This window comes from Python bivittatus, unplaced genomic scaffold, assembly GCF_059951505.1.
Source record: "Python bivittatus isolate LINGU-HERP-01145 unplaced genomic scaffold, Pbiv_v1 ctg000980_np1212, whole genome shotgun sequence".
NCBI lineage: Eukaryota > Metazoa > Chordata > Lepidosauria > Squamata > Pythonidae > Python > Python bivittatus.
In genome coordinates this window covers 53776073-53801071 of record NW_028277125.1, presented here as the reverse complement: position 1 = coordinate 53801071, position 24999 = coordinate 53776073, and the positions used below count along the sequence as shown (strand labels likewise).

Sequence of the window (24999 nt, the reverse complement as noted above, 5' to 3'; positions counted from 1 at the left end):
TTCTGTATTTTGGGGCCTCTTGGCCAATAGCATTGTCCATGGTATCTTACTGAACTGCCTACAGGGGTTGGGAAGTAGTCTTCTGCAGTGGTTCCCTACTGAGCTGTTTCAGTCAGTGGCAATGGGGGAGAAGTCTACCTGATGGCTCTAACACATAGAGCACCACAGTAACATTCTCCATATATTTTAAACATCTATTTGAAGTCACTGGGTGAGGTTATCCAACAATTCAGGATGCAATATTATCAATGCTGATGATAACCAATTTTACCTCACCACCCTGGACTGCAGAGAAGATGCTGCTAATCTCTTAGTGATTGGAGGCTGTAAGGGTCTGGATGAGAGAGAACCGACCAAAGCTTCACCCAGATAAGATGGAGTCACTGTTTACACATTGTTTATACATTGATGTTCTTTGTCAATGACAATGTTGTCTCCGGATCAGCAAGCATTACTTTTAAAACAGTAGGTTTGCAATTTGGGGGTCTTTCTGGACTCACAGGAAGAACAGCAGGTGATGTCCATGGCTACAGAGGGGCCTTTGCCCAACTTTAGCTGTTATGCAAAATGCTTTTAAAGGGCAGCCTGATGTAGAATGCATTACAATAGTCCAATCAGGAAATAACTAAGGTATAAGTGACTGCAAGTAGTGCTTCCTGATCCAGGAACCATTAGAACTGGTGCACAAGTTGAATTTGACTAAGGTCCTTCTGCCCATTCTGCCATGTGCTCCTGAAGCAAAAGCCATGAATCCAGAGACCCCCAAATTGTACACCAACTTTGTCTGGGGGAGTCCACATCCAGTGGGCCCTAAAATCCATAGCCACTCAATCCTACTAAGGTTGAATTGAAGCTTGTTCTTATCATTAAGGAGGAGGAGAACAATTGTAAAACCATGCTCCCACTCCAAACACCTTAAGCTGGTCCAGAAATATAGTGTAATCATCAGTATCAAAGGTTGCTGGAAAGATCAAGGATGGATACATTAGCCCTATCCCAAGCCCACCAGAGATCATCTTTAAGGCACAATCAATGTGGTCTCAATACTTGAAACTCAATTAAAAAGAGACTAGATAATTTGCTTACTCCAAGGCCCTTTGGACAGGCAAGTCTACCACCTTCTCAACAACTTTCCAAAAAAAAAAAAGGTTGGAGACCAGATGAAAATTGTCCAGTACTATTGGATCCAGCAATGGCTTTTTTAAAAGAGAACAAACCACTATTTCCTTTAAGGCAGGGAGACCTGAAAGCCAACTGACACCCAGTGCAGCTCCCCAAGTACTGGTGTTAGATGGGTACTCATAACCACTTGAGCCACTGCATTCTAGACCAGCTGTAGCTTCTGAATGCTCTCAAGAGCAGCCCCACATAGAACCCATTACAGTAGTCCAGCTGAGAAGTGACTAAGGCATGAGTGACAGTGAGTAAAACCTCCAGTTTCAGAGGGGGGTCATGACTGGTGCACAAGATAGAACTGTATGAAGGCCTTCCTAGCCACAGCTGCCATCTGCCCATCAAGGGAGAGCAGGACCCCAAATTATGAGCCAGTTCCACTCAGGGGAAGGCAAACTCATCCAGAAGTAGAGGTGATATTTCTCTAGAATTGGATGGCTTCCAAACCAAAAGCTGCTCTGTCCTGTGGGATTAAACATAAGTCTGTTCCTCCTTATTCAAACTGTAACAGCCTCCAGATACCTAGATACTGCTTTGATAGCCTAACCCATTTTATGTAAAGTTAAGTATCATCAATGTAGATGGATGATAAACCAAAGGTTTCATGTAGCTGTTTAATAAAGCCCTGAGGATCTTAGGGCTCAATCTCTTCCCCCCATCACCACCAAGTGGAACCACCTCTTCAGAAGGGAGGAGAATTACAGGTAGACCTCATTTAGCGATTGCCTTGTTTAGAGACTGTTCAGTTCCAACAGTGATGAAAAAGTAACTTTACAACCAATCCTCACATTCATGATCTTTGCAGGTCTGTAAAGCAAAGGAAACCTGAAGTAAGATCAAAAGCACAGTCATGGTTTCATTTAGCAACCACTTCACTCAATGACCAAGTTGCCAGTTCCAACTGTGGTTGCTAAACAAAGACTACTTGTACTGTGTCACAGTGCCCACCTTTCCCAAACCTGGAAGACTGTGCAGAATGTATATATAATTTCCTTCTTGACTATAACAAGCAAGTTATGTAACTATGTTCAATCTCTGAAGCTTATGCTGTAAAATAAGTTTCTAGATATAGAGTTCAATGTCTAGAGAATTGCCTGGTGTAGCCTAATTAGACCTCTGCTTTAGATACTCCCTCAACCCTCCTCTTAAAGCAACTTATCGTTTTCCTAAAGTTGTCCTTAGTTGCCTCTCATTAAATAAATAAATAAATAAATAAATAAATAAATAAATAGTTTTTCTATTGTTGGCCTCATTGTTAACATGCAATTGAACTGATCTTCAAATGAAAATCAAAGCACAGTTAAAGTTTTAAAATACTTGTGCTGCATTATTGGCTGATTCTTATAGAACACCACTTCTAAGAGGAAGAACTTCTGAGTTTATCCATTAGTGATTATATGAATTTTGGTGCTAGACTTCAGACCTTTGAATTAAACAACTTGCTTTGTTTCTCTATTACTTCATGTTCTCAAATAAATGCATCTGATACTTACAATATAATGATTCAAATAAAAGCATACCATTTTGACAGGCCACGTAAAGATCAGATAATCAATACAAAACTGCTGGAAACTGACACAATTATATCCTTAAAAGAACACTGTTCATGCTCCAAAACACTATTAGGGAAAAGTATACCATAAAATGTACCTGTAGAACAACCATCTGTAAAAGTCAATTAACTGCTTATTCTACATGAATTAAGAAAGCTATGTACACTCCCTTCTTATCTGAATTCAACTTTGACTTTGATGAAAAGGAATGCATAAAATATATATTTAAAAAATAGTTTATAAACTTCCTTATTCTATTTAACAAAAGTTCACTTGGAAATGGTCACAGAACAAATGCACACAGTCCAGTTCAGCACTAGTCTATTTAGTTATTTAAAGAGGACACAGGCAGCACCCATAGCAGCCATAATGTTAAAATGTCACATATGTCATGAAATCATCAGGCAATGACATCATATCTGATGCTAGTACAGAAGTCACGTCATTTGTCATTTACTTCTCCCACCCCCCATGTAAGACAGTATATAATGGAAGTCCTAATTACACTGGAGTTGCATTTATATAGATGAATGGGAAACAAATTATTGTCCTAAAATGTTATATTAAAATGTAATAGATACCATGAATCATGTACCAAAGTACATGAATATTTATTATTTTAACCTAATGAGAAAGGAAATGTCATTACATTATATTTTATCTCACAGTATCCTAAGTGTGCTAGTGCTTTATTTATATAAATGAAAAATGTAAAGAACGTTAAGTAACAAAACATTTGAATTGGTGGATAGTGATGGGTGATGTTATTATATTGATATGTTATGATGTTATATCATTTTATTTTCTGGGAACTGCTTTTATCACTACGTACTACAGAAAATGCTAGATATTCAGTGAAGAGAGCTAAATGGTGGCATTTGCATCGGCTTTTGTTTCCACTTAGTTTGTTCAATTTGTTCTCTCTTGGATGTCTTAGGAATTGCACAAACAATTTCCCAATATGGAGCAGACAGTCCATCTCTCTTAAAATTTTATTCAAGTACATTTCTAAATCAAAATTACAGTAGTTGACCCAGAATTTTTCTTGCAATGCCATTACTGACATTAAGAAAACAAAATGCCATCCAGAACAGTAGGGATGCTAAACCATAGCACTAAACTAATGCAGGGTAGAATGGTAACATCCATCCTGTCCTATTATTAATTAAATGTGTTTGAAAAATAACTGATAAACCAATATTTACTCTAGGCAAAAATATAACTAAAGAGCTAAAAACATGTAACTTGGCAGTAATCCATTGATTTCCTTATAATACTTAAGCTATGTATTTTTGGAATATATTTGGAATACAGGTAGTCTTCACTTACCAACCATAACTGGGGCGGACAACTCTATCACTAAGTGATGCAGTCATAAAATGAAACATCACATGACTGTGCCCAACTTACAATGTTAGTTCCAGCTGTGGTCATTAAGCAAATCACCCATGGTTGTTAAGCATGACATCACATGACAATGATTGTGACTTCCTGCCAGCTTCCCCATTGACTTTGCTTGCCAGAAACCAGCTGTGAAAGTTGCAAACGACTATCAAGCAACCACAGGATGCTGCGACCACCATAAATGTGCCCCGGTTGCCAAGTGCTGGAATCACAATCACATGACTGTGGGGACACTTCAACAACCACAAGTTCCAGGACCAGTTGTAAACCTACTTTTTCAGTGCCGTTGTAACTTCAGTCACTGAACAAGCAGTTGGTAAGCAAGGACTACTTCTACTAATACATCAGTTGAATCATTAAAATATTCTTCAATATAAGTTCTTGCATAAAAAGCTAGTGAGCTGAAACTCTGACAACCCTTTTTTGTTATTATGCTCAAAGGAAATACAAATATGACTATGGATATGGATATATGGATGGATAAAGGTGTGTGTGCGTTCATGTGGCACATGGATGCAGTTCTTTACAAAGTATTGTCACATCAGAAGATCTGTTCATAAGGATGTAGCTAACTGTTCCTTCGATTTAAAGAAAGTACTTTTCTATTAGCCATGCAGATGCATCTTACACTGTTTTATTCCATGAGTCTCTGCAAAGAAGTTAAATTACACCATTCAGTGAAGAAGCTTTACCTGTTTCTTTGCCAGAGTTAATGAGTTAGCTACTCAGCTCTAGTTACAAACTATAGTCCATAGCTAGACCTTTCCAGTAACTGCCAACATCTAACCTGATTCTACTTAGCAGAAAGACAATTAGTTCCCCTGGATGTTACACTGTCATTTTTTCCATGGGCGGGATAGCAGGTTTAGGAGTTAATAATATTTTCGTCCTGTGATTTTTCTGATTGTAGAAAAGGACCATGCTTAGCATATATTATTTACTTATTGTTGTATTAAATTTGTAATTCTTTTTTAAAATCTGCAATCGACAAAATCAGACAATGGGTAATAACAACAGAAATAACACTTAAAAAAAATAGAAGCTAGGTAAGTGCTTCTTACTGTAATTTGTCTTTTTAAAATGTTTTTTTTCTAATTTAGCAATTCTACTCTCTCTTTTTTTTAAGATTTGTTTAAAATCCTTATTACTAAATATCTAAATACTTGAAACACAAGGGAATTTCTAGGCTAACTGGTATGTGCATGTGTGTGTGTGTGTAAACACACACACAAAAATATACATATTTATGTGTATATGCTGAACTCATATTGTAAATAAAGTTTTTGCTCTCAAAGAAAGACATTACCAAAACATGTTATTAGTTTTTCAAGAAGATGCCAACCAAACTATCATCTTGGTTCAATGCCTTAAATTTTCTTTCTGCTATGTCTTCTCTAAAAAAGCAAATAGAGAAACAAATACATTTATTTCATATTTAATCATACTAATGCTCCTTTGAGGAAAACTTTCCTTAATTTACACTTTTAAATCATGGCTCTGGTGTGTCTTGGGGGTCAAGACAAATAAAATAAATGTTATATTCTGTGTAACTGTCAAGCCAAGCCCAAGAACAACGATGAAACAGTCCAGTCGGGTATAGTTCCTTTATTTTCTAACACCTCAAAGACAGAATCTTGCCAAATTAAATCCACAGCTACTAGTGGATATACCCTGTGAGATTCTAGGGAGTGGCTAACCTGAACCTCTTACTCTTCTCATGCTCCCCCTATGGACTGTGTTGTCTTTTGCCTTTCCCCTGCTGGAATGCCGCCCCTTCCTATCCTGATAGCCTTGATCTCCCACATCACTCTCCTCCTCGTAGATACATTCCCTCACATCAACCTCTTCTATGAGGCACTAAATATTGAGCCAACGTATTGATAAATTCATGGGTTCAAAAGATGACTGCATAAACTTCTTGCTGTCAGATTTGTCCAAACTGAGTGGAAGCATGCCCTAACCTAGAGGCTGGCAACACAATGTCCAATAAATACTAGGACATCAATTGCTTCCCACAGTTAAATTATAGTTAAAATAATAAAACAATTTGAAGAAATTATTAAAATCTTATCAAATTCTGTGTACAAATACCAGAACTTTGCAAGATCTCATGAAAAATGGACCAACATTTTACATAACAGTGCCAAACTCATGTGCAGTGCTCAAGGTGAGATCATCAAAATCTCAAAGATTTCTAGCAATGGAGATGACTATGATGTCTGATGTCCTCTGATCTAGAACATTAGCTTTATCAAGTGGGCAAGGTTTCTGTTTTGACTAAATTCTGAACATTAAGCAATTGGGAAGGCAAAGGCAACTCGGAAAGATAGAAGAACAGTGATAGAGAAGAACTACCTTTCCATCATTTTTAGCAAGTCAAGCCATAAGCATGTTTCCCCAATTAATGACTTAAAGCTTCAAACAATGGAAAGTTACTTTTTTCTGCAAAATGAAGTCTTTGTTTTCTTTCTTGGCTGTAGAAAATAAACATGCCATTCTCATTGTCAGGATCTACGCAAGCCAGAACCTTCATTTGTTTTCTTATTGCTTTTACTTTTATTGCTAAGTATATATCAATAGGTGAATAGTGGAATGGTGGGAATGTTATTTTAAACCACTTGCTTGACCTGCCATAAAAAGGGGGGAGAGGAGGCCAGGTGCCGTTATCTTTATCTTGAAACAAGCATCCAAGGCCAAGAGGTGTGAGAACTGGGGCAAGGCGCGAAGAGTTTCAAGCGGGAAAGAAAACCTAGAAGGGGGGGGGAATTTGGGCTTAAAAGGACAAGGGTTTGCTTTGTAGAATTAGACTCAACAAACTATGATGCTGTATGCTTCCCCTGAATAAAGAAATCTCTGATGGAACTTTTGGACTCCAGAGGATTTACTGAACTTTGGGATTGAGTGTGCAGACTCTGACACTCATACTGTTACCATGTATCTAAAAGAATTCATCTCATACTAAGCTTTTGAAAAATGTATCAAGTACCCAATGCAAACTTCAGTCAAGTATTTGCTATGCACAGTAACATAAGTTCTCACCAGTATTATTTATTTTTATTTATCATATTTATATAGCCGCCTATCTCACACAAAGTGATTATTTTATGTATACTCGCTTCTGTGCAAATGAGCATAAATTAAAATTACCTATGGAATGCAAGTCAAAAATATAAATATGTTTTATTAGAATATTCTCTGTTTTGCACTCAAATTTCTAAAGGGCTTGATTCTGATGGAAGGTTATATATTTCTGTTCTACACAAAAATACAATTTAAGAAATAATTCTTTCTATATCTTATTGAACTGACATGCAATAAACCCTAATAGGTTTATTTAATATATATATTTTATAGCCTTGTCTAAAATGACAACTAAATTAAACAGACTTCTTCAACTGTACTTTTTTAAACATAGAACATAGGGTAACCTGGGTAGGGTAGCTACCCAAAAACAAATATTAAATATAGAAATTTGCAAAAGCTGAACTCAAAAATAGAGAATATAGAGTACTGCCTTCTACTGACCTGGAAACAGAGTAGACCTAAGGCATCCAAGATTAATTCACTAAATCAAACAGGAAAGAGCAACATATTTTTCAGAACATGCACAAACAATATTTATACCTATTTGCATCTAGTGGCATTAGTTGTTCAGGACTCATTAGACCATAGCAAATATCCAAGCTATTTAGGAAATCTAGAAGTTTCACATCATTTGCCAATTTCCATTAACAATTTCATTTATTTCTATAATTGAAATGGGCTCTTAAGGTTAAAAACAAAAAACCTTCCATATAATTTGGGGAGGATGGGGGAGCAATATTGTCAAATCATTGTTCTAACACTTCTGACCCTACCTCCAAACCTGAGTTATAATAATTTTCTGGAGCTCTGCTAATTTATCCAAATCCTGTTGGGAGTATTTGGCTACAATATCTGAAACATGTTGGAAGAAAGCAAGAAGCTAATCATTTCTATGTTATGTTCAGCATAATAAAGGTTAATAACAGTGGGTTTTCCAGGATAGGACTGAATGTTGCCTGGAAATCAAACTGGAGGACAGATATGTTTCAGAAAGTTATCCGTTAAAGGATCTTCATCTTTCTCGTACCCTAAATTAAACTAACACCCTTAAAAGGTTAATTCTAATCTCTTGGTTTTGTTTTGTTTTTTCCAATCAAAATTAAATAAAGTTTCAAAATGTATGGATTATGTCAAATCTCTTTATAAGGATAAGGCTGCTAGTAGGTCAGAAGAAAAATGGATACTGATGATATAAAACTCCACAATTGCATCTGCCCCAGCGTGAAAATGAGGGACAACATTAGAGAATCAAATGGATGAGAGAAGCTAATGAACAGTGAACCAAAGTAGCATATTGTTGCACTGAATCCTGCTTTCAAGTTCAACAAAACAATTTCAAAATATGATTGCTGCTCATATATTATTTGAAATAGGAGAAGAAATAAGAACTTTCTTAATCTAAATGTGTGTTTCTGTAAGTGCATGGAGGCACACATAGCACATACAGAGACTACTGAGGCAGCTACACATTTTGAGTGTGTGTGTGTTTGTATATTCAGGCCTCTTAAAATGTTTGTCCTCAGACTGGATTGTAAAGTGTAAAAGAATTCTGAAGTGTGGGTTTTCTCAAAACCCAAGGGATCATCAGCCTTTTAAGAATAGTAGAAATTATTCCTTCATGATGATGGCATTTTTTAATAACATTTGCAACTCAGCAAGCAAGCTATCAAGTATGTATATCTTTCTTTTAAAAAAATAAATAAATCAGTTATTTAAATAGGGAGCCAAAAAGCTATAGAATGCATGTGTCCAGTTCAGTACTATGTTCAGATGCTTGTGTTTTTAAGGTGATTGTATGTTTTATTTACCATTACCCTTGGGAGCTTTATACTGTGTCATATCATTGGTCTATATATTACTTCTACCACCTCTCTTAGCTTTCAAGAAGAGACCTAAAGTCCTATTGATTTTGAGACTTTCTATAAACAAATTACTGAGCTGTATATGATTATCTAAACATATACAGGAAAAATAAATAAATAAATGGTTCAAATTTAGACTGGAATTAGGAACATTTGCTTTAGCTTTTCCTTTTCCATCTCCTTCCCTTTATTTTGATGGGAAGAGTAATACATGACAAAGACACTGGTAGAATGAGATAATGTCTGTACATCAGTGACTGCAAATGCATTGTATAAATTACAGCTTCTCTCTCTCAGTATGATAATGTTGCATTAAAACCGCATAAAACAAGATAGTACTGTAATTTCATAAGTTGGAGAAACTTTTTTTTTCAAGTAATTTTACTAAAGCTTATAATTACAATAGTAAACACCATTAGAAACTAAAAGAAAGGTAGAAAAATAGAAAAAAATATTAAAGGTACAATGGGAAAAGGAAAGAATAGAAAGAATAGAAAGAAAAAAGAAAAGAAAGAAAAATAAGAATATAGTAAAGAAAAAGAAAAATATATAAAGAAGTGACTTCCTACATTCATCATGACAAGTATAAACAATTTTAGTAACTTTTCACGTCCTCTTAAATTACAACAAATGATCTCTTCTTCCCATATCCCATCTCTTATCTATAAACAGAGCCATAAAGCATCATTATTTCAGTCCTGGTGTTAGCAAAAGTCCATTAAGGGTTACCAGAAATAACAACATATCTATTTTAACCTTGGTCAAATAAACCAATTTTATATTCCTTCCTTTTACTTCTAACAATCTTAATGTTTAGTCCATTCAAATAATGTCATAGAACTTGATTTCTTTTCATTTCTTCTTTATCCCTTCTCACAAGATTCTTCAAAGCTTTAACAAGTCTCTTTTGTAAGTCCAATATAGAAAAGTTATCCAGATCACTCTCTTGGTTTATTGTTTACAGTGGGGCAAAAAAGTATTTAGTCAGCCACCAATTGTGCAAGTTCTCCCACTTAAAAAGATGAGAGAGGCCTGTAATTTTCATCATAGGTATACCTCAACTATGAGAGACAAAATGGGGAAAAAAATCCAGAAAATCACATTGTCTGATTTTTAAAGAATTTATTTGCAAATCATGGTGGAAAATAAGTATTTGGTCAATATCAAAAGTTCATCTCAACACTTTGTTATATATCCTTTGTTGGCAATGACAGAGGTCAAATGTTTTCTGTAAGTCTTCACAAGGTTTTCACACACTGTTGCTGGTATTTTGGCCCATTCCTCCATGCAGATCTCCTCTAGAGCAGTGATGTTTTGGGGCTGTCGCTGGGCAACACGGACTTTCCACTCCCTCCAAAGGTTTTCCATGGGGTTGAGATCTGGAGACTGGCTAGGCCAGTCCAGGACCTTGAAATGCTTCTTACGAAGCCACTCCTTTGTTGCCCGGGCGGTGTGTTTGGGATCATTGTCATGCTGAAAGACCCAGCCACGTTTCATCTTCAATGCCCTTGCTGATGGAAGGAGGTGTTCACTCAAAATCTCACGATACATGGCCCCATTCATTCTTTCCTTTACACGGATCAGTCGTCCTGGTCCCTTTGCAGAAAAACAGCCCCAAAGCATGATGTTTCCACTCCCATGCTTCACAGTAGGTATGGTGTTCTTTGGATGCAACTCAGCATTCTCTCTCCTCCAAACACGAGTTGAGTTTAGACCAAAACGTTCTATTTTGGTTTCATCTGACCATATGACATTCTCCCAATCCTCTTCTGGATCATCCAAATGCTCTCTAGCAAACTTCAGACGGGTCCGGACATGTACTGGCTTAAGCAGGGGGACACATCTGGCACTGCAGGATTTGAGTCCCTGGCAGCGTGGTGTGTTACTGATGGTAGCCTTTGTTACTTTGGTCCCAGCTCTCTGCAGGTCATTCACTAGGTCCCCCCATGTGGTTCTGGGATTTTTGCTCACCGTTCTTGTGATCATTTTGACCCCACGGGGTGAGATCTTGCATGGAGCCCCAGATCAAGGGAGATTATCAATGGTCTTGTATGTCTTCCATTTTCTAATTATTGCTCCCACAGTTGATTTCTTCACATCAAGCTGCTTGCCTATTGCAGATTCAGTCTTCCCAGCCTGGTGCAGGTCTACAATTTTGTTTCTGGTGTCCTTCAACAGCTCTTTGGTCTTGGCCATAGTGGAGTTTGGAGTGTGACTGTTTGAGGTTGTGGACAGGTGTCTTTTATACTGATAACAAGGTCAAACAGGTGCCATTACTACAGGTAACGAGTGGAGGACAGAGGAGCCTCTTAAAGAAGTAGTTACAGGTCTGTGAGAGCCAGACATCTTGCTTGTTTGTAGGTGACCAAATACTTATTTTCCACCATGATTTGCAAATAAATTCTTTAAAAATCAGACAGTGTGATTTTCTGGATTTTTTTTCCCATTTTGTCTCTCATAGTTGAGGTATAGCTATGATGAAAATTACAGGCCTCTCTCATCTTTTTAAGTGGGAGAACTTGCACAATTGGTGGCTGACTACATACTTTTTTGCCCCACTGTATATGTCCCTTTTAATTATTAAAACATCAGCCAATTTCTTTTGTATGTCCAATGTAACAACTTTTTCCATGTCATTCTTGTAGCCTGTCATTTATAAATCCACTTTCAACTCAGTCTCTGTCGATAAGACAGAGTAACAAGTAAAACTTGTTCCTCTTCCATAACATCGATTAGACACAGTCTATCCATAGAGACAGACATCACTGTTGACATTGTTAATATTAACTTTTGACTCCATTTTTTAAAAGTGTCCTTCAATATTTCCAGTGTTAGAATATTTTGCACCACTGTTAGTCAAGTCATGTTCTTCTCCTTTAATTGAAATCTTTAGTTCCCTCTAGTGTCCAATTTTTAAAATCTTATTATGTTTAAAAACAATTCAAAACCATTCAACTTTCCCACAGGAAGGATTCTTTATAAATAATTTCAAAATCTTATTTCAAATTTATCTGGACTCTTAATTCATTTATAACTTTCTAAAATGAAAGTCTTAAACAGCTTTTTACTGTTCATTTCAATTTTTTTAAAAGTTCTTAAGCTTGTAGTTAAAATTTTCTTTCATTAATGATTGAAGGCAGACTCACTGGTGTTTTCAGACTTGTCAATCCAAAGGTTTCTAATAGCTGAAAAGTAGTTAATAAGCAATTTATGAATGTGATTGGAAAAGGAAGTATGTGGACTTAGTGTCCTTTTAAAGGCACCAATTGCAGTTTGAAAAAGATGGCTATTCCCTCATCTCTCAATGCTCAAAACCTGCCGGGGGCCAATCTCCTCATAAGGAGCAACTGTCTGGAGCACTTGTGAGCAATCTCCTATACTCTTTTTGAACAGAGAGATTCAAAGAGCTGGTATATTCATTGACTCTTCATTCTTCACCTCAGTCGTTTGCTCCGCTTTTCATAGAGCCATCTTCAGTCTGCCATTTCTTCCTCTGGAAGTCCCACAAATTGGGGAAACCCTTAAGGATATGGCCACCAGGAAAAATGAAAAACCAAAACACATGAAGAAATGGAATATTTTGCAAAAGGTCATGGTTGCTGGCTGGCAGAAACCCACAACAGGAACACTCTATCCTGTGCTATTTCTTTTATCATTTTTATTTCTATTAAGTACCTTAATTAAGTATGTTCATTCAATATCAATGCAAATACTTACGAGAACAGGTGGTAGTCTGCCACTCTAAACACTGGCCATATGGAAAGGAGATGATGTAGGCATTTGAGTCAACACATCGTTTTGTGCTGCTACACCACATGCATTCCATGCCACTGCTGGTACAGTTGGAACATGTTGTCCTTAAAGAACATGGTTTTTTGCAGGGTCGAGCATTTTGGTTTGGACTAACTGAAAGAAAAAGAGAATAACAAAAAAAGAAAAGAAAAGAAAAGAAAAGAAAATTCAATATTGTTGCTGAATTATCATGTTTCTGTCTCTCTCTCTCTCTCTGTATCAATAGTTTTTTTTCTTTTTAATTTGTAATACTGTGCTATGTTATAGTAGAATTTATACTAATTTACACACTTTCTTCCACGCAGCAAACTTTGATTATATTTGTCTAGATTGTGAAATCTACAAATTATTTTACTTGAGCTCAGTTACTAACAAATGTGACACAACAGTATTTACATAATAAAACAACATACTTGAAGATATTTTAATTAGATGTAACAAACCATACTTCATACATAAAGACTAATTATTTACTTTGCAGGTGATAACTTCGCATTTTGCCTAAGGGCATTATTTAGCAAATGAGGCTTGCCTCCTGGCAACCATATTTGCAGCCAAAACAAATGCAAACAGAAAACAAGCTAAACATTTAAATGTACTGGGTTTTCTCTTCTTTTTACCAACACAATATATTCTGTTTTCCTAATATGATGCATGGTTCATGAAATGAAAATACAAAAGCTTATAGTGTATAATTAAAACAAGTAAAAAGCAGTTGGCTAATTAGTTAATGAGATGCTATCAAGTTGACTTTAATACTTGCTGACTGCAATGAGCAAATATTTGCCATCTCGGCCTGTCCCTAGTACAAGCTGTTTCAAGAATTTTTTGGTAATCTCCTTGATTCTGTCTATCCACCTTATCTACTGCCTTCACTTTGCCAAGCACAGCTGTTTCTTCTAGTTTATTATGCACTCATTTCACCTATCCACCCGTATGAGTTTGAGCATGCTGATCATTGCCACAAGCAAGCTGTCCAACTCTTTATCCCACTCAGGATCAACTGGTTAGACATGCTATTGTATACTTCTAAGACATTTATCTTTCTTCTTTCACTGTTTCTTAGTGTCCAGCTTCCACAGCCATCTATTACCACTGGAAATATCACTATTTTATTTTTTTTATCTTTGTTGTCATAGAGATCCTTATCCTTCACAATCTTGTAAAAGTTTGTCAAATGCAATTGCAACTGAGAAAGCCTATAAACTGATTAAATACATTTTCCTGGAATTTCTCTGATCTTCTTAAAAATGTCTTCCATTTTCCTCTCAACATGTTCCTCTATCTGTTGACATTCTTAACTATGTAACTGTCCTTGTCCTTCTTGATGGATGTTTGAAGTTTACATTCATTTGTTATGCATCCTTCTTGTTGCCCAAGGCTTTCATCTTCCATCTTTCCCTAGCTTTCTTAATTCTTTTTTCTAAAAGCCACTTAGATTTTTTCCTTTTTTTTTTTTTGCTTCAGTTATCAAAACTTTCTCAAGTTCTCTTTTGCATAAGTACGCTATATTTGTGCCATACATTCATCTTATATTCCGATTCTATATTCTTGCTGTCACATCTAATCTCTAATTTTCTAAGATTAAGCCATATATTGCACATCATTTATTTATGCTCTGTTCCACACTTTGCACCGGAAAGTGTTCAATCTGACCGGGTCGCACTTCTGCAGCTTCTATTTCTTATTATATAGCTTATTTCATTCAACTGTCCATCTGCTGCTGTCCTTGTATAGAATCTACATTTATGTTGCTTGAAGCTGATGTCAACAATAGAGAATAATTTTCACAAAATTCTATTACTCTGTGGTGTGAGGTACATGATGTGTGAACCTAGTCTAAGATTCCAGTTAAAATCCTTCAGAGAAATAAGATACATTTTTAAGAAAACATTCCCTGGTATACTTTGTAATTTAAATAAATTTAGAATTTAGTCAATACTCATTCTATTCATTATGCAACACTAAAAGTATTCCAGAAGTATATATGTCATATAGTAAGCTTTCTTACCAACAGGTTTCTCACAAACAAGGCCATCAGCCTTGGCTGTACAAGGATTTGCTTTTAAACCTGCCACTTCAGCCCTTTCAAGATAGGCACAGAATCCAGAATCATTTGGTTCTCCAGGAAGCCACTGCAATGTTGTGTTAGTAAAGGGAGACATATCATCCCATCCCCAGTAGGAGATGTTAATCTTGCGTAGACCCACCCAGGGAGATATTTTCTGTGAAGAAGAATGCAAAAAAAACCCCATATGGATAATCAAACATAGATATTTTTATTACATATTACTTCAGGCACATTAATGACATTTTGCACATTTTATACAATCATCTTCCATTATGTGAAATATATATCCTGTTTGTCACTGAAGACAAATTCCTTGGATATATTTTATACTTGGTCATTAAAGTATTTTGTATTGTATTTGTATATACTTACATTAACCACAATTTACTAATTATTGTTATGTCTTCCTAAAAACAATGGAAACATATGCTATTTGCGTAAGATTAATTCTGGACTATTTTTTCTAATTTCAAACTGAATACACATAGGACTATTTTCTACCTGATAGTTTGTTGCTATAACTAATAATAAAATAATTGAATGAATAAATAAAAACAAAATAGCCCCAAAGCCTGACAAACTAATAAAGGTAAATATTAGAGATATGCAAAAGTCATTCATTTGGGGATGGAACAAATATCCTTTTTGTTCTATGTACACTTTAAAGGTAATGAAGCTCAAGCTCAGATATTTTGGCCACCTAATGCGAAGAGAGATCTCTTTGGAGAAGACCCTGATGCTGGGAAAGATTGAAGGCAAAAGGAGAAGAGGACGGCAGAGGATGAGATGGTTAGATAGCATCACTGAAGCAATGAGCATGAAACTGAGCAAACTCAGGGAGGCAGTGAAGGACAGGAAGGCCTGGCGCAATATGGTTCATGGGGTCACGAAGAGTCGGACACGACTTAACGACTAAACAACAAAACACTTTAAAGGACACTTTAGGTAACATAGTGGACATCTTCTTAGCACTGGGCAATTTCTTATTTGTTTGTTCAATTTATAAGTCATTTCAATTATCCAAGCAACTCTAGGTTATGTACAACACATTAAAACAATAAAACAAGTAGAAAACAGAAATAGACATATTTATATCTGAGAGGGAAAATGCAACAGTGGCCACGGGATTGGAAAAGGTCAGTTTATGTTCCAATTCCAAAGAAGGGCAACGCCAAAGAATGCTCAAACTATCGCACAATTGCACTCATTTCACATGCTAGCAAGGTTATGCTCAAAATCCTACAAGCTAGGCTTCAGCAATACATGAACCAAGAACTACCAGATGTACAAGCTGGGTTTCGAAGAGGCAGAGGAACTAGAAATCAAATCGCCAACATTCGCTGGATCATGGAGAAAGCACGAGAGTTCCAGAAAAATATCTACTTCTGCTTCATTGACTATGCAAAAGCCTTTGACTGTGTGGATCACAACAAACTGTGGCAAATTCTTAAAGAGATGGGAGTACCGGACCACCTTACCTGTCTCCTGAGAAATCTGTATGCGGGCCAAGAAGCAACAGTTAGAACCAGTCATGGAACAACCGACTGGTTCAAAATAGGGAAAGGTGTACGACAAGGCTATATACTGTCATCCTGCTTATTTAACCTATATGCAGAGTACATCATGAGAAATGCCAGGCTGGAAGAATCACAAGCCGGAATTAAGGTTGCAGGGAGAATCATCAACAACCTCAGATATGCGGACGATACCACCCTAATGGCAGAAAGTGAAGAAGAACTAAAGAGCCTCTTGATGAGGGTGAAAGAGGAGAGTGCAAAAGCTGGCTTGAAACTCAACATTAAAAAAACTAAGATCATGGCATCTGGACCCATCAATTCCTGGCAAATAGAAGGGGTAGAAATGGAAGCAGTAACAGACTTCATTTATTTGGGCTCCAAGATCACCGCAGATGGAGACTGCAGCCATGAAATTAAAAGACGCTTGCTCCTTGGGAGGAAAGCTATGGCAAGCCTAGATAGCATATTAAAAAGCAGGGACGTCACCTTGCCGACAAAGATCCGCATAGTCAAAGCTATGGTTTTTCCAGTAGTAATGTATGGCTGTGAGAGCTGGACCATAAAAAAGGCCGAGCGCCGAAGAATTGATGCCTTTGAACTCTGGTGCTGGAGAAGACTCTTGAGAGTCCCCTGGACTGCTAGGAGGTCAAACCAGTCAATCTTAAAGGAAATCAACCCTGATTGCTCATTGGAAGGATCGATAATGAAGCTCAAGCTCAGATACTTTGGTCTAATGCGAAGAGAGATCTCTTTGGAGAAGACCCTGATGCTGGGAAAGATTGCAGGCAAAAGGAGAAGAGGACAGCAGAGGATGAGATGGCTAGATAGCATCACTGAAGCAATGAGCATGAAACTGAGCAAACTCAGGGAGGCAGTGAAGGACAGGAAGGCCTGGCGCAATATGGTTCATGGGGTCACGAAGAGTCGGACACGACTTAACGACTAAACAACAACAATATCTGAGAGTCAGTTTAGTGTGGTAGTTAAGGTGGTGGATTAGACATTGGAAGACTGTGAATTCTAGTCATTCCTTAGGCATGAAAGCTGGCTCAGTAACTCTGGGCTAGTCATTCTCTCTCAGCCCAATCCATCTCACAGTATTGTTGTGAGAAAAATAGGAGGAACAGACATTATGTATGCTGCCTTGGGTTGTGCATAATAAAGGTAGAATATTTTATAAAAAATATAAGAAACCAAGAACCAAGGAATAAATCCCAATATCAGTGCAGGGTCACAAATTGTGCTCCCCAGGGCCTACTGAGAGAGATACTTATTAAATGATAACAGGCCATGTAGACTGCAATGGGGAGGGGGCAGTCTATCCCACAGGGCACGGGCAGCCATAGAAAACATACATCTTGAAGGATCCACAACCACCAATATAATTTTAACAGTTGGGACTTACAGCATGCCTGTTCTACTAGAACTAATCGGATGACCAGATGTAACTGGAAAAAGGTGGTCCCACACTTAACCAGGTCCTGAGCCATAAAGGACTTTATAGTTGATGACAAATATCTTGAACTTCACCCAAAGGCTAACTAGCAACCAATACAGTTCACACAGCAGAGGTTTGACCCAGGTGAAACAAATGCACCAATAACCACTCATGAACAACTTAAATTTCAATGTTCTTCAAAGACGGCACTATGTGGAGTATGTTACAATAGTCCAACTACAAGGTGACTAAGCTCCCCACCCCCCACACCAATTCAGGAAAAGATATACTTGGTGCACAAAATGGATCTGTGCAAAGATATTTCTTTCCACAGTTGCTACTGCTCCTTGGAAAAAAAAAAAGGGAAGACCCCCCCACACACAAATTATGTCCCAGTTCTGTATGGAAAAGTACAACTCCATCAAAAACTAAAGTTGGTAGGTCTCAGAAATGGAGCACCATAGATCTACAGCTACTCAGTTTTACCAGGGTTAAGTGTGAATCTACAGCCACTCAGTTTTACTAGGGTTAAATGTGAATCTTCAGCCACTCAGTTTTACTAGGGTTAAGTGTGAATCTACAGCCATTCAGTTTTACTAGGGTTAAGCATGAGCCATTTCTTTCCCAACCATACTGTAAAAGCATCAGACACCAAGACAGAACTTCAGCAGCATCATGTGGCTGGCCAGGAGTTGAGATATATAATAAAGTAGTATCTACATATTGATAAAACCTGATGCCATGCCAGCATGCATCACACAGGTAGATGTTATGTAGAAGCATGGAGAACATCAAGTTCTGAGGAGCCCTGTACAGAAGGGATCTCAGGCTCAATCTCTTCCTCTCCCCCAGTAGTAGCTGGAACCAACCTTAGAGAAAGGAGAAAAATCACTGCAATGCAGTGCTCCCTAATCCCAATGCCTGAAAAATGTGATTCAGAAGGACCAGGAGAGCTTAACCAACCCTATCCCAGTTCTGCCAGAGGCTGTCCACAAGTACAATCTGTGCCATCTCAGTACTTTATATAGGCCTGACACCCAACCGAAAAAGGTCCAGATAATCTGCTACCTCTAGGAAAAAGCTGCAGCCCCAACTCCTTCTCTACAATCTTCCTCTAAAAAGGAAGTTTGGAGACTAGCAGGAAATTATCCTACTGAGTTTGGTGATGACTTCTTGAGAAGGGAGCATACCACTGCTTCTTTCAAGACAGGTGAAACCACCCCATCACTCAAGGATGAATTCACCACTGCTTGGACCAACCACACTGTAATGGTATGCGGGGATGACCTTGGGAGACAGGGGGATGAGCCACAGCCAGGGGAATGATCAGATAAGTGGCATCTTAGCCTGTAGCAGGATGTGGGCATGGCAAACATTTCAGAAAGGACCCTGCCTAGTTTCTTTTCTGTAAGGTGGTGGGGAAGAAGTGTACTTTCAGACTTGCAAGATTCTGTTAATGTAACCTTATAATAAAGTAGAATTAGTTCATCTGGGCATGCTTCTTGTCTAGACTACCTCCCTAGGCTGACACATACATCATTTCCCAGGCAACTTTAGCCAGCTAGGAGGAACATGGATCTGATATACAGATGGTCATATTGAGAACCCTATCCATTTCCTCAAAATCCACAGGTTGAAATTCCTCCCAGATAACAGGGTACTCCAGCCAACATAGTAGGACCTGTTCAGTCAGAATCCAACTCACAACACATCTGAGTGACTTTATCTGTCAGATACCTGCAATATTCATCACAGTAGCTCTTATTGACCTGACTTAATTTGATTATATACTTTCAACTGAAAAAAAGATAAATGAGATTTCCGCACACTGCAAAAACAAACCAGAATACCTTTCAACTCCACAAGGGACCATATGACTTCCTAGCAAATATAAATATTGATAAATATATTTATCCAGCCAGTAGTGAATATATTTGGAAATATGTCCACTTGCCCAGAAAAAGGACAATGATAAAGTAGTAGCTTAGACAGTATCATGGGACTTGAGAGGATAGTTCAGAGGCTTTGCTATACTGTGTATAGGACCTATTTTGTTAACAGACAAGAATCTACCTTCATGATATATTTTGTGACACTACAATATCCCGTATCACTAGCAAAACAAATTGCTTATTCATTCACTTATTTCTTACCAACATTTCTTCAATTCCAGATGGATTACAGTAATAAAAGTCTGATGTAAATCTTACCATAAAAATGTAAGTTTTATAATACATCTTACAATAAAAAATGTAAGTCTTACCATATATTAAATCAGTGTTTCCCAACCAGGGCAACATCCAGATGTGTGGATCTCAACTTCCAGAATTCCAATCCAGCATGCTGAATTATGGGAATTGAAGCTCACATAACTGGAAGTTGTTATGGTTGGGAAACATTGTATTAAATTATGGGAGACTTCCTGCAGCCATGATCCAAAAACAAGGGCATAGCCTGGCAAGATGTATGAATTTAGCTACTGGTGATTCTTTGGTTACTTCGGTCATTTCAAAAAAGGGATGGAGATAATGTTATGTCAGGTGCTCATTATATTGTTAGTATTTTAGAATGCTAATCATAAAAAAAAACTGTTGGCATATTCAAGATTATGTTTCACTTGGTTATTTAATTAACTATGAGTGATGACTAATTTTGTACCATTAAATTAAATTATGGGGGTTGATTGAGAAACAAAATTAATTTTAAATTGTCTCTTCTCTGCGTTAAGCATATTACATTTAAATCGCTGCATACCTCCTTGCCTAGAAAAGCAGAAGATAAAAGTTTTTTGTAAGGATGCATACATTGACAGGATACAACTGTCCTCTCTTCTTGCTAATAGTGTGGAAGATCCATCATTATAAGAACTTTTCATCTGTGTAACCATCAGAAGTGACATTTTAGCCTTTGATATTATTTCAAAAATCAAGTATGCATTCTGAATCCAATATGGAAATCATACTGGTCTGGAGATATAATACGAATGTGTTTTGTGTTTATCATCATGATGGAAAGAAGAATGAAAGCCTAGACAATTGCTAATATTTTTATATAATATAAATAATAATCATTTTAGCATCCCTATAATAGTTTGGCTAACAGTATTTGCTGACATAGTATTTTAAATAAAAACCCTCCAGTTTTTATTTAAATTTAAAAATTTATATTCATATTTCCGCATTATTAAAAATGGAATCTGTTTGGGGAAACATACATTTTATGACTCAAATGATCAGAAATATTCCAGATTAACAGGATTCCTCTGCCTCCATTTTGAAACTTACTAAAGTTTCTGTAACAAAAAGGTCATCTAAAATGAAATCAAATGCTCTAAATCATCATGACTGTAGTCTGAAGGTTCCAGCTGGCATATAAGGGAAATTCAAGGAAAATCTCAACAAGTATCTCTGGCAACTGATAACACATTCGGAATGACATACAGAATAAATAGAATGGGAGATATAGATAGGACTGAAAAAGAAATTACTTTTGGGTGAAGAGAAAATCAGAAGTGAGATATAACTCACAATAATATTTCATTAGAAATTTTTGATAAGTAAATGATTATTTAATCAAAGAAATGCATGCATTTGTCTCTGTTGGTTGAATAGCACATGTGGATTATTTCAAATTAATAAAACCTCTGTAGTTCAAGGTGTAATTCAAGAAGTTTAACACTATGTTTCCTTTCAGAAATTTAAAAAAACAACAAATGGAACAGCCATTTCTTTAATCAGTAACTTATCAAAATGACAAGTCACCAGAAACCAGATTCTTGGATTTAAGTGTTTCTGTATCATTCAAAAAAGAAATTAAAACAATACATGGTTTGAGACAAAACTCTTCCTAAATTTACCATTGCATTTTTAGGTAGTTAATTTGGAGGAGTAATTTATTACTTGGGGAGGAAGAAGTCAGGAAGAAGGTCCAAACTGATTTATCCATTTTTAGATTAAATAAGATTAAAATCTTATATTTTTAGTAGCAGGTATTTAATATCGTGCACCTGTGAGGTGGGTAATCTTAGGCAAGCCCAAGTGTAAATATATGCACATTATCCACAGGTCTTTGGTAATGCATTATTAAATATATTATAGCTTCTGCCCACCAATAATACAGCCTGTCTACTCTATTAAATCAATGTGAGATTTTATTCCCCTACCCCAATAAATCTATACTTTGCATCATAGCAGAGTCATAACTCACTAAAAGAGCAAAGGTTCAGTTCTTTGCTGTAAAATAGCCAGGAAGTAACTACATAGAACTGCTACCCTTATTTTAATTTATGGTTGCTTGCATAGTCAGCCAGATGTTTAGACTGGATTTGGCATTTTTGTCCACCTATCGAGTCCTTCCTAAGGACCTGGGATAGGCAGATGTTGTTCTTTAATAATATTAAAGGTATTGTCACAGGACATAAGCTGTTCCAAGTAAAGCTGCCTTTTGCAATTCATTGGTGGTGATTTTATCAATACTGATGATATTCAAGTGGTATTCCAGATGTTTTGGAGTTGCACCCAAGGTGATTATTACTAAGGATATTATCTTTGCTTTCTTTTGCCACAGTCATTCTACTTTTCTTTCCAGGTCTTTATATTTTGTGATTTTTCTCCAGTTCTTTCTCTTCTATTCTGTTGTCTCCTGGTATTGCAATGTCCATTAATTTCATTAATTATCCAGACTTTTTTGTCTTTCTTATCAACAGTTGGTAAGCTGGGTGTTATGTGGTAGATGCTTGTCTGTTTGAATTCTAAAGTCCCAAAGCACTTTAGCTTCTTCATTTTCTATTACTTTTTTTGTGATTCCCACCAGTTCTTGCTTGCAGGCAAGTGATATTTCTTGCAGATATTCCAATGCACTATTGTTGCTACTTTGTCATGCCATTGTTTGTAATCAGTCTGTGCAATCTTCTTACCGTAGCTAACTAGATGGTCCACTGTTTCTTCAGCTTCTTTGCAGAAGCAGCATTTGCTGTCTGTTGCTGTCTTCTCAATTCTGGCTTTCTATGCATTTGTTCTTAAGGCTTGGTCTGGTGCAGCCAGAATTAGCCCCTCTGTCCCTTTCTTCAACTTTCCTGCTTTTAGAGATTGCCAGGTCTTGTCATCTGCCTTGCTTGCTAGTTTTTTATCTATCTATCTATCTATCTATCTATCTATCTATCTATCTATCTATCTATCTATCTATCAATCATCCATCCATCCATCCATCCATCCATCCATCCATCCATCCATCCATCCATCCATCCATCCTGGCCATGTAATACTTTGCCTTGCCATGTCCGTTTTCTATTCTTCATTCAATCTTTCTTACAGGCCAGTTTGGTCAATTTGGTATTCAGTAAGCCTTCATGGTATACTAGCTTCAGTGCATCTTCTTTACTGTCCTTCAGATATTCTTTCAATGCCCTTTTTTCTTCTTCAACTGTCTGGTGTACTTGCAACATTTCACACCCACCTATGCTCCTTGGTAAATAGAGTCTGTCAACATCGCTGCATGGATGAAGGGCATGATTCATTGTCATTATTTTTCTGGTCTTCCTGGCCACAGCTTTTAGTTTAGCTTGAGTCCAGTCCACTATTTCAGCTGTATATCTAATGACTGGAATTGCCCAGGTATTAATCACCTTGATAGTATTTCTTCTTCACCCTCATGATGTATTCACTGCTAACCTTCTTCTTGACTTCAGCGTGTTTGATGCTGTCAGCCTGAAGGATGTCCAGGTGATTTGTGGTGATCCTCTTCATCCAGACTCTTGATGTTATTTCCACTGGGCATCTTGATTCCTTTAGTTTTCACTATTTTTCTCCAGTTGATGGTAAGGGTGGCACATTTGTCCATCTGAACTCCATTGCAATATCTTGGCTGTATATTTGGACAGTGTTGAGCAGCAATTCCATTTCAGATGGTGCTTTTCCATGCAGCTTTAGATCATCCATGTAAAGGAGGTGGGATAGCCTAGCAGATATTTTTGATGTTTGATAGCCGTGGCCTGACTTGTTCAGTATTGTTGACAGAGGAATCAATGCAATGACAAACAGTAGTTTGCCAATCCAAGCTACATTCAAGTTGGTCTTCCTTATCTTACAGTTTTCCAAAATCATCCTGTCAATTAGGAGCTGATCTTTTGTCACTCTGCTGTTTGGGTGGTTTCCTTTCTGCTCAGATGTAAAGAGCTTGTTTATTTACTAGATGCTGCTGGACTGCATCAGCTATCACACCAGTTAGCAATTTGTTGGCAAGCAGGTAATTGGCCTGGTGCTGTCCTTTTTGTTGGATCTTTCATTATCAGGTAGGTTTTGCCAGATGTTAATCAATCTTCAATTTCATCTCTATGCAGTATGTTGTTAAACTGCTTGGCAATAAGTGGGTGCAAACCAGTCAGATGTTTCGACCAAAAACCATGCTGGTTTGCATGGTGCTGACCAATTCTTGATCTTCCTTGCCATTTTCTCTACCATTTCTGCTGATATACAAGTTCTTTCATTTCAGCCCCCTTTTTATTCTTATCTATGTCCTTTATCCAAGCTGCATTCTTGTATTTCTTTGGGTTGTCCCATAGCTGCACCCAGAACTGCGCTGTTTCTTCTTTGTCAGGTGTTGGCTGGTTCACTGCAGTCTCTCCATTGATGGATTAATAAAAATGTTTCTGATTCGACTGAAATTGGAGATTCTGCCTATAGTGTGCAATTCAAGCTTCATATCTGCTGATTTTCTTGGCTATGCTGTTACTTGCTTTTTTTGTTGACTTTGCATCCATGATCTTCAGTTATTACTGCAGCTGTGCAGTACATCATTTGGTTTGTTTCTTGCAGTGAGCTGGTGCTCATATTTGATATCACAGTATTGGCATCTTTTAATAGTTGTGCTAGCTGTTTAGTATTATTATATTTATATTGTGCTTTTAACTACTACTGAATATAAGAATAGTCTATACTGCACTAGAAAGTTTAATAACCTTACTTAATATAAAGAAGATTATGTCTACTGGCAATTATACTTACTAGTAGCATCTATGAATAACATTTATGTTTTATGAAATCATTTCCCTATTAATAAACAAGAATAATAAATCAGTAGCTACTGTATTAATTGAAAGAAAGAACCA

General features: G+C 37.0%; 1 protein-coding gene across 2 annotated transcripts in view; it reads right to left on the bottom strand.

The window, feature by feature from the left end:
* ATRNL1 (attractin like 1) overlaps positions 1–24999 on the bottom strand; it is a 578187-nt gene that overhangs the window by 443858 nt on the left and 109330 nt on the right. For both annotated transcript variants that reach the window (XM_088131807.1, XM_088131808.1), the window contains exons 16-17: positions 14880–15093; positions 12794–12982 (exon numbers count right to left, since the gene is read on the bottom strand). In XM_088131807.1, the coding sequence (XP_087987933.1) occupies positions 12794–12982; positions 14880–15093 (403 nt within the window). The remainder of the gene's footprint in view (positions 1–12793; positions 12983–14879; positions 15094–24999) is intronic.